General features: G+C 46.8%; 1 protein-coding gene across 2 annotated transcripts in view; it reads right to left on the bottom strand.

Moving 5' to 3' along the window:
* Nucleotides 1-10610, bottom strand: part of MCC (MCC regulator of WNT signaling pathway) — a 524409-nt gene that overhangs the window by 72935 nt on the left and 440864 nt on the right. For both annotated transcript variants that reach the window (XM_061429887.1, XM_061429888.1), the window contains 2 exons: nucleotides 3168-3331; nucleotides 482-688 (listed from right to left, as the gene is read on the bottom strand). In XM_061429887.1, the coding sequence (XP_061285871.1) occupies nucleotides 482-688; nucleotides 3168-3331 (371 nt within the window). The remainder of the gene's footprint in view (nucleotides 1-481; nucleotides 689-3167; nucleotides 3332-10610) is intronic.

The raw sequence follows: 10610 nt of genomic DNA, 5'->3' as shown, positions 1-10610 counted from the left end.
AGTGGGTTGCCATTTCCTTCTCCAATGCATGAAAGTGAAAAGTGAAAGTGAAGTTGCTCAGTCGTGTACGACTCTTAGCAACCCCATGGACTGCAGCCTACCAGGCTCCTCTGTCCATGGGATTTTCCAGGCAAGAGTACTGGAGTGGGTTGCCATTGCCTTCTCCGAATTATTTGCCTACCTTAAAGTTAGAACCTTTTATCTAAGCTTGGGGAAGATGTGAGTACCCAGAGAATGGCTGAGAATCACTGTGCCAGGATAAATTTTTGCATCCACGAAGATTTGCTGATTGCAGAGAAGAGTGTTTAAAAAAATATCCTACCTGCACGCCTCAGCACTTTCAGATGACTCTCAAGAATGACTTCATACCCAGAAAGGTATGGTGATTCACAAGAGGAGAAATGCCACCGAACCCTCAGGGCGCCCGTGGCTCAAGCAGCCGGCCTCTGGGCCGGCCTCCCCACCAGGGACTGGCACTCACCCTCCTCCGCAGCCGGTCGCGCTCCTCCCGGATGGCATTCATGGTGGCCTTGGTCCTGTGCAGCTCCTCCTCCTTGCTGCACAGCATGGCCGTCAGGCTCTCATTCTCCTCCCTCAGCCCCGCCAGCTCCTTCTCCCACCGGGACCGCTCCTCTGCCAGGCTGGGGTACAGGTCCCGGCCGAGGACCCCCTCGATCTCCTCCACTGTCTGGAAAACAGAGCCATGGAGACAAGGCAAGTGAGTTCCCTGGGAAAAAGGGGAAGGGGAGAACACAGGCTAGTCATGGGCAAGTGTCCACAGAGGGGTGGCTTCCATGGTCACTTCACTGCAGAAAGTAATCAAGATGGGCCATCCCCCCAGTCAACCTCTCCCCACTTTCAGAAGAGGCTCTGTCACGGCCTGGGTTATGGTCTGTGTTCCCCGGCAGTCTCCCCTCATAAGAAAAACATGGTCTCTTTCTGGTATTTAAGTCTGTCTGTAATGCGAACAGCCACACAGACATTTATCTCCATCCACGTTCCAGAGTCGGTGAATACACATAACCAGATGGCGAGCCAGTTAGTGATCCTGATAAAGCAAAGGCGAAGTTGCAGACTGCATACAAGATCTAACTTGAAATTTCCTAAATCACAGGTTTCCCATGTTCCAGCTTAGCGATACGATGGGTCACATCACCATTTCCAGGTTTTAGGGTCGTATCAGAACAAGAAGATGTGAATAAGGTTCAGTCCCAAGATACGAAAGATGAAAATAAACCTCAGTGACACAGAAAACAGGGAGCTCATTGTGGAGGTTTCTAAGATAGCAGGGATTTAATTAACATGACAGCTATGAGATTGAAAAGAATAGGATCTTGATAGTACTTGGACAGTTTTTTTTTAAACTCACTGAAAACATCAGTATTTAATGAAGAAGAAACATATATAAATTTGAAGAAAAGGAAGAACTCCTTCTGCTTGCTTTCAGAAACTATTCATTCGTGATTATTGTCCTTTGGAAAAGGAAGCACACCCCAAATGATTTGGAAAGAAGAGGTGGAATTACCATGTCGGGGTAGAAGGCAATGAAGAGATGTGACATGAAATAGGTCTCAGAAATGAGTGGCCTAAGGGTGCAGGGCATTCCAGGTGGCTCTAGCGGTAAAGAACCTGCCTGCCAATGCAAGAGATGTGAGAGACTGGGGTTCAATCTCTGGGTCGGCATGTTCCCTGGAAAATTGAACGGCTACCCATTCCAGCATTCTTAACTGGAGAATCCCATGGACAGAGGAGACTGGCGGGCTACAGTCCATGGGGTTGCAAAGAGTCAGACATGACTGAAGCGACTTAGCTGGCACAGGGTGCTTGCTCTTGGATGCTCACATTGGTGCCCCGATGAGGACAGTTACTCTTGCTGCCACTTTCCACATGCAGTGCTTTGTCCTTACTCTCAAATCAGAGACTTCTGCCCTATTCAGTCCTGCTCCAGGGCCTGCTCTGTCCCTTGCTGGTTGGCAGAAACCTGTGGCTTCCTCTTCCCCTTGATGCTAAGGCTTGGGCTAGTACCCAAGCTGACATTACAATCACATACAGGGCCTGGAGATTCCAGAGAGAAAAACGCTAGTGGCTGCTTCCCCAAACCACATCAACTGTATATTTATAATTGTGATGAATAAAGATGGGAAACCAGATGTATTATTAACATGAATCATGGTTTACCTCGAGATACCACAGCTCTTCTGTGAAATCCAGGATTCCTGTCAATAGAAAGTTGGGCCCTTAGTCCTCAAACATTTTTCAGAGAACATCACATTTCCGCTTGACACAGGCTCCTTTCAGACTTTTCAGTGTGAACTGATATGCCTAGGTCACTAAGCTCTGGGGAAGTAATATAAAGATACCAGAGGCCCTGTATCAAGAGGACTTGATGTTCCCACAGTTCCAAGGTGAGTTTGTGCAGATACAGCAAATTCTTCTCACCTGGTGCTCCCTAAGCAGTAAGATAAGTCAGCGAGTCAAAGTCGCTCAGTTGTGCCCGACTCTTTGTGACCCCATGGACTATAGTCTGTCAGGCTCCTCTGTCCGTAGAATTCTCCAGCACGAATACTGGAATGGGTTGCCATTACCTTCTCCAGAGGATCTTCCCTACCCAGGGATCGAACCTGGGCCTCCCTCCTTGTATCATCGCAGGCAGATTCTTTACCATCTGAGCCACCAGGGAAGCCCAAGGTGAGTGCACAGCAAAGGCGGGATTGAGGCCCAATCTAGTACGCTCAGGGTAGATGACTCATTCACACCCTTTGTTAGCACCATGAATTGATAACTCTAGAAATAATATTCTAGAAGCCTGAAAGCTTTAATAAAATTTCCAAGTTAATCTTACAACCTCAGAATGCTGTATGATGAACCAACTAAAATGACACCGTTCAATACTATTAGTCTCACAGCTTCCAAGGAAGTGGTCATTTTTGCAGCAAAGACAGTGATCTTGAGTATTGATCAAATGACTTTCTCGGATATGATTCAACCAGCAAAAATGTACAGGGCTCCAGCTTCTCCCTGGTGGCCCAACTTTGGAATGGCCTTTTTAGAAATACCCACCCCCTAATAGATATTCGAGAAAAACAGCACTTTAGACGAAAGGAATCTGATCATTTCCCTCATATGATCTGAGAGTCACACAGAGGGAGTGGGGTGGGGGGTCCTACCTTGATGGCCAAGTCACAGCGCTCGCTGGCTGTGGTCAGCTGCTCGATGTGTCTGTCCACCTCCGCCACCGAGAGGCTGCAGCTGCTCTTTTTCCTGCAGCAGACCACGTTCTCCAGCCCCGTCAGCACCCTCTGCAGCTCCGAGTTCAGGTCACTGCAGTTGTCTGCAAGCAGATGTGGACATGAGTTAAGCAGGAAGGTGGGCATGAGCGCTCTCTGTTTTGATTATGGAGAAGAACCTGTTTAGGTACAACGGACGGCAGTGCAGCTGGATGGCAAAGTTTAACACTATGCAGCCTCACCGTTTGAGGCCTGGGGCCAATGCAAAGGCTTTAAGGAGTTTCAGACCATGGCCATTTTCTAGACAGCCATGCCATGCTGCATTCTCTCACTTTTCACTCAAAAGCAGCTACAGCTCAAATTTCTCTAGTAAGAACAAAGAAGTGTCCTAGGAGGGGCTATGGGACTTCTGGTCAACCTTCCTGCTCAGTTATTCAAATAAGGACTGATTTCACAAAACGTTTTAGCTAAAAAGATCTGATAACTACTAAATGAACAAAACAAACCCCAGAGTGAGCAGAGACACTAGGTGCTTTGTTGTTGTTCAAAAACAAAAACTGTATAAGAAACAGTCAGTTTCTGCCCTCAGTCAGCTTATAATCAGGATTTTTTTCTTCTGACTGGTGTAACCAATCTACAGGCTTTACCATTGCAATTTATACCACCTTCTTCCATCAGAGGAAAAACAAACTGTTTTAACAAACTCCATATTGTTCTCCATGTGAATGCCTTGTAAGCAATTCTAATAATTTGATTCTGACTTTAAAATCTGGGTTATTTTTAATTGTGAGACACCCAAGGCCTGGTTAGGAAAAGAAAATTAATTATAATCTTAATGTGAACTAGATGTATTTTAAAAGATAATTTTGTTGGGGGAAAAATCCCCTTAAAGTCAAATGTAATACAAACAGTTCAGTTCAGTTCAGTCGCTCAGTCGTGTCCAACTCTTTGCAACCCCATGAATCACAGCATGCCAGGCCTCCCTGTCCATCACCAACTCCCAGAGTTCACTCAGACTCACGTCCATCGAGTCGGTGATGCCATCCAGCCATCTCATCCTCTGTCGTCCCCTTTTCCTCCTGCCCCCAATCCCTCCCAGCATCAGAATCTTTTCCAATGAGTCAACTCTTCACATGAGGTGGCCAAAGTACTGGAGTTTCAGCTTCAGCATCAGTCCTTCCAATGAACACCCAGGGCTGATCTCCTTCAGAATGGACTGGTTGGATCTCCTTGCAGTCCAAGGGACTCTCAGGAGTCTTCTCCAACACCACAGTTCAAAAAGTTCAAAAGCATCAATTCTTTGGCGCTCAGCTTTCTTCACAGTCCAACTCTCACATCCATACATGACCACTGGAGAAACCACAGCCTTGACTAGATGGAACTTTGTTGGCAAAGTAATGTCTCTGCTTTTCAATATGCTATCTAGGTTGGTCATAACTTTTCTTCCAAGGAGAGTAAGCATCTTTTAATTTCATGGCTGCAGTCACCATCTGCAGTGATTTTGGAGCCCCCAAAAATGAAGTCTGACACTGTTTCCCCATCTATTTCCCATGAAGTGATGGGAGCAGATGCCATGATCTTTGTTTTCTGATTGTTGAGCTTTAAGCCAACTTTTTCACTCTCCTCTTTCACTTTCATCAAGAGGCTTTTGAGTTCCTCTTCACTTTCTGCCATAAGGGTGGTGTCATCTGCATATCTGAGGTTATTGATATTTCTGCCCTCAATCTTGATTCTAGCTTGTGCTTCTTCCAGCCCAGCATTTCTCATAATGTACTCTATATAGAAGTTAAATAAGCAGGGTGACACAAGGCCTTGGTGTACTCCTTTTCCTATTTGGAACCAGTCTGTTGTTCCATGTCCAGTTCTAACCATTGCTTCCTGACCTGCATATAGGTTTCTCAAGAGGCAGGTAAGGTAGTCTGGTATTCCCATCTCTTTCAGAATTTTCCTCAGTTTATTGTGATCCACACAGTCAAAGGCTTTGGCATAGTCAATAAAGCAGAAATAGATGTTTTTCTGGAACTCTCTTGCTTTTTCCATGATCCAGCGGATGTTGGCAATTTGATCTCTGGTTCCTCTGCCTTTTCTAAAACCAGCTTGAACATCAGGAAGTTCATGGTTCATGTATTGCTGAAGCCTGGCTTGGAGAATTTTGAGCATTACTTTACTAGCGTGTGAGATGAGTGCAATTGTGCCATAGTTTGAGCATTCTTTGGCATTGCCCTTCTTTGGGATTGTAATGAAAACTGACCTTTTCCAGTCCTCTGGCCACTGCTGAGTTTTCTAAATTTGCTGGGATATCTCAGCCTATTTTGGATTCTATGTATCATTACACCACTCAATTCCTATAGCAAGACAGCTGTTAAGTATAGTAATTTACCAAAGGATACCTCTCCCTTACATTCATGAAAGACGCTTCAAGTCTTCACACTTCCTTCCTCATCCCTTCTCATCACTGGTTCCATGCAATAAAACAGCCAGTTGCCTTTGATCCTTACCTGTAGAAGGCTTCAAGAAACTCTCAACAGTACAATAAGAGGATTTCTCAGAATATTTTGTTCAATTTTATTTGATTGCCTCTATCTGTTGTTTAGCTAAGTTGCGTTCAACTCTTCGTGATCCCATGGACTGTAGCCTGTCAGGCTCTTCTGTTCATGTAATTTCCCAGGCAAGGATACTGGAGTGGGTTGCCATTTCCTCCTCCAGGGGATCTTCCTGACCCAGTGATCAAATTAGCATCTCCTGCACTTGCAGGCAGATTCTTTACCACTGAGTCACCAGGGAAGCCCCGGTATCTACAGGGAAGCCATATATCTACAAGTACCTAAATCCAGACAAAGAGAGGTCTGATGCTTTCACTGCAAACAATGAACACAATGATTCCCCCTCTTCTCCAAACTGTATTCTCCACCTCTCCCAGCTCTGTGAGTAGCAATACCATCCACCCAGTTATTCTGGGTAACTCTCATGACACCTTGATTTCCTTGTGTTTACACTCTGAACCCAATCCATCTTATGACTGCAACCTCTAAAACACCCCCAAACTGACCTCTTTGGACCATTTTCACTGACACCATTCTTGGTCCAAGCCACCATCATTTCTCCATTGAACCACCTGAATAACCTCCCACTTCTAGTCCCTGCACTGTAGCCAAAGTGAATCTCTTAAGGACATAAGCCAGACCATGTTACTCCCTGGCCCAAACCATTATATGGCTTCCCCTTCATTCAATTGAAATGGCAACCCACTCCAGTATTCTTGCCTGGAAAATCCCATGGATGGAGCCTGGTAGGCTACAGTCCATGGGGTTGCAAAGAGTTGGATACGACTGAGCGACTTCACTTCTTCATTCAACTGAAGTCTAAACTCCTTACCAGAGTCTGTAAGACTGCATGATCAACACTGTTGATGTTTCAACCCAGGCTGTACCATGGAACTCCCGGGGGAGCCTTTATAAAACACCAGTGTCCAGGCCCCACCCAGGCCAGTTAGATCACAATCTCCAGGGGAGGAGTTTCAGCACTGGAAAAAATTTTTAGGCTCATCAGATAACTCTAACATGCATTCGTGGTGGGAACCACTGGTCTCGCTGGTCCTTGTCTCCTCTGTCAACCTTCCACCTCATCACTATGCTATATTCACACTCCTGCTTCCTCTCCACCCCGGAAGATGCCAATCTCCCGTCTGCCCTAAAGCTTCCTTTTCCTTTGTTGTTTCCTCCGCTGATAAGGATTTCCACCCAAATCTCCTCCTACGTTCCACTCTCAGCTCAAACGCCACCTCCTCACCAAGCTCTTCTCTGTCTGAGGCACGGGGCTCCACCTCTTCCCCTTCAGTCCCTGTCCTGTGATCCTGTCTTCTCCATGGCAAGTATCACTATCTGCTCTGATGTAGGTGTGGGTCATGTCCTCTACTCAAGTGTAAGCTTCAAGAAAAAAGGGACTTTGATCTTCCTCCTCACTTTATCTCCAACACAGGATAGGCCGTTACAAGCTATTTTTAAAGTGAGCAAATCTAAACACGACATCATTACATATTTAAGAGCCAACAAGACTAGAAACACAGACTGTCAACAGCAGATGTTTCACACGCACCTTATGTTTTCTGTCCTCAGTATGGATCACGTGCTGAGCTGCAGACAGCAGGACAATCCCCACTGCACAAGTACTCTGGAGATGGAGGGTAGGTGCCCACCACTAACTCAGGACAAAGAGGTCCAGAGTCAGGAGTGGCGCTCCTGAGTGCCCACGTATGCTGTGGAAATGTGTGTTAATTCCATTAACAACCAGAGAAGTTTCTCCAAATGATCATTTACCTTGAGGTGCTGAGTTTCCTGGCACCCTGAGGTGGAGCTAACACACACTCCTGAATTATTTGCATGAGTAAGTGCTCCTAAGCGGGGCGAGGAAGGAAGATGCCTCTGTTCAGCCATTCATAAGGATCTCCCTAGCACAGCCCCACATGATGCAATGATCATCCTGGACATGTCTGCTGAGGGGCCTTCACAGCAGGCCTGGAGAAGGTGCCACCAGACTGGGCCCTGAGTACACTGGGCTACAGGGAACAGGAGGACAGTGTAAGGATCTGATCAGTCTTTCTCATTCTTGAACCAGCTGCTGAGCCCTGGCCTCAGGCTGGAAGCAGGGTACAGAGATGAACACCAGACTCTCAACTCTGGGAGCTCACAGGTGTACATGGCAAAAGCCACGGCCCCCTTTCCCAGCTGTCCACCACCATGCTGGGGAAAGTAACCACAGATACCACAATGCAAGTATAGGACAGGGCATCAAGAAGACAGAGGGAGGCATCGAAGTTAACATGCAGACTGCAGCTCAGGGGCATCTTCTGTTCACACTCAGAGGACGACAGATGTTTTCCTTGGTCTTAGGAAGCCCAATGCGTATCACACAGGCTGATGATGAGCCCCACACGCTCCTGCCTTCTACCCACAGGTTTTACACAAGCCCCACTAGGTGATCAGGTGACACCTGGCTGTCTTTTGTCAGTGTTCCCGGTTCAGGGCCTCACAGGATGACAGGGTGGCCAACAGGACAGATACTCTGGGTGCCCTGTCGATGCCGTCGCTTTATACCACACACTCAGCACCACTTACCCCACATGAGCGGCCTTATCCCTCAGTCTGTGGCATATTCTAAATGCAGACTGAGAACACATCTTCAATTCCTTCCCTTGGCCTCCAATGGCCTGCACAGTCAGCTCCCTACCAGGCACTGGAGCTCCCACATTGAAGGCCAAGGAAGTTGGAGTCTTTGCAAAAGACCAAAGGTGTCAGTTAAGGGACCAGAGGTGCAAGACAAGCGCAGACAGGGAACAAGTATCCCAGAACAGACAAAAGGTGCCTCCTTTATAAATCAAAGCCACAGTGAAACACCACCCTAGGCCCAAGAGGATGGCTACTAGCAACAGCAACAACACAGGTGTTGGCGAGGAAGTGGAGGAACTGGGGTCCTTGCGCACTGATGGTGGGAACAGTAAAATGGCGCAACTGCTTTGGAAAACAGCACAGCAGTTCCTCAAAAAGTAAGAGCAGAACTCCCACGGGATCCAACAATTCCACTGCTGGGTACGAGTCCAAAGGAACTGAAAGCAGGACCTCAAACAGATCCTTGGATATCACGTCCATGAGCAGCATTGTTCGTAACAGCCAAAAGACGGAAATAACCCAAGTGTCAGTTGGCAGATGAATGGATAAACAAAGTGTGGTATATACATACAACGAGGCATTATTCAGCTTTAAAAAGGAAGGAAACTTGGACACCTGCTCCAACATGGATGAACCTTAAAGACATTAAGCTAAGGGAAACAAGCAGTACAAAAAGACAAATACTTTATGATTCCACTTATATGGGGGGTCTAAGGTGGTCAAGTTCACAGAGACAGAAAGTAAGATGGTGGTTACCAGAGGCTGGGGGGTGAGGGGTGGCAGCGGGCACTGTTTGATGGGTACACTGTCAGTTCTCTAAGGTAAACACAAACGTCCTGGAGCGCTGCCGCATGCCAATGTGAATACAAGTAACGGCATGGACCAGTACACTTAAAAATGGTTAAGCCAATGTTCATAGCTGCATGATTCACAGGAGTCAAAGGATGGAATAACCCAAGTTATCTGTTGACAGATGAACAGATAAGCAAAATGTGACATAAACACACAATCTAATGTGACTCAGCCTTAAAAGGGAACAGAATTTCTATACTGCTACAACACGGATGACCCTTGAAAATATTAGGCTGTGTGAAATAAGTCAGTCACAGAGGGGCAAGTGTATGCTTCCATTGATATGAGGTACCTGGAACAGGCAAATTCATAGACACAGCAAGCAGAAGAGAGGTTACTGGGGTTGGGCGAATGGGGCAATACTGCTTAATGAACAGAGTTTCTGTCTGGGAGGATAAGAAAGTTCTGGGAATGGGTAGTGGAGATAGCTGCACAACTCTGAATGTTCTCAGGGTCACTGGTGTGAAGGGTCACCAGAGGCAGACTCACCGTGGCACCTCAGGCTGTGCTTGCCTCCTGGAGGAAAGGCAATGGCTCGGTGCCACATCCGTGGGGCAGAGAGGGTGCCCTTTGTATCAAACACACGTTCCTCCCCAGAGGTCATTTCGGAAAACACAAGACTGGGCTCAGAGACAGACTGAGGAAGCAGATGGGGCTCGCAAAGCTGCTGCGGCTGACTCTTCTACTTAGTCCTGAGCTTTCTGGTGACCACGGCAAAAATCAGAGATCTCCTGTCAGAGAGGAGGAAGCATAACAAAGGAGATGGCGTGTTCTTAGCAATAGATGCTCAAAGAATTCAGGTGCATGAGACAGCACACGTGGTGCGAAGTGATGTGACTGCCAGTTGCTTCAGCCACAGCTCACACACGCAGATTTCATATGGTTTCTTCTGATGCTAATTTTCAATTAAATTTAAGCTGTAGACCATTCAAGTACAGTGGAAAGGGAATTCTGGCATGGACTAAGCTCACACAGTCTTGGCACTCTGCCTTCCAGTTGCCTAATTAGCTGTAAAGATGAAACCAGGACACAGAAGGACAAATTGAATGACATCTCCCTTCAACTAGAGAACACAAACCAACTTCCAGTAGCCAAAAAGGTGTTTTGACTGGATGTTAGGGTTTGATATCTGGCCCAACCTTTTTTTTTAAAAAACAAAAACAAAACGATTCTTAATTGCCAACATTTAAACATTATTAGAATTTACAGCTATTTCTGTAAAATTAGAAGGTGGGGCAATCATGGGCCCAGCTCCTCCCATGCAGCAACGTGTGGAGTGGCCAGCAGTGACCCCCTTTGGACTCAGCAGGCCGCGCTCTCCACTGCTCTGCCCACTCCCCTCGCCGCAGCTGCGGCTGCTGTCTTT

Source organism: Bos javanicus, chromosome 10, assembly GCF_032452875.1.
Source record: "Bos javanicus breed banteng chromosome 10, ARS-OSU_banteng_1.0, whole genome shotgun sequence".
NCBI classification, from domain to species: domain Eukaryota; kingdom Metazoa; phylum Chordata; class Mammalia; order Artiodactyla; family Bovidae; genus Bos; species Bos javanicus.
Note: the sequence above shows the minus strand (reverse complement) of the source record. Positions and strands in the feature narration are given on the sequence as shown.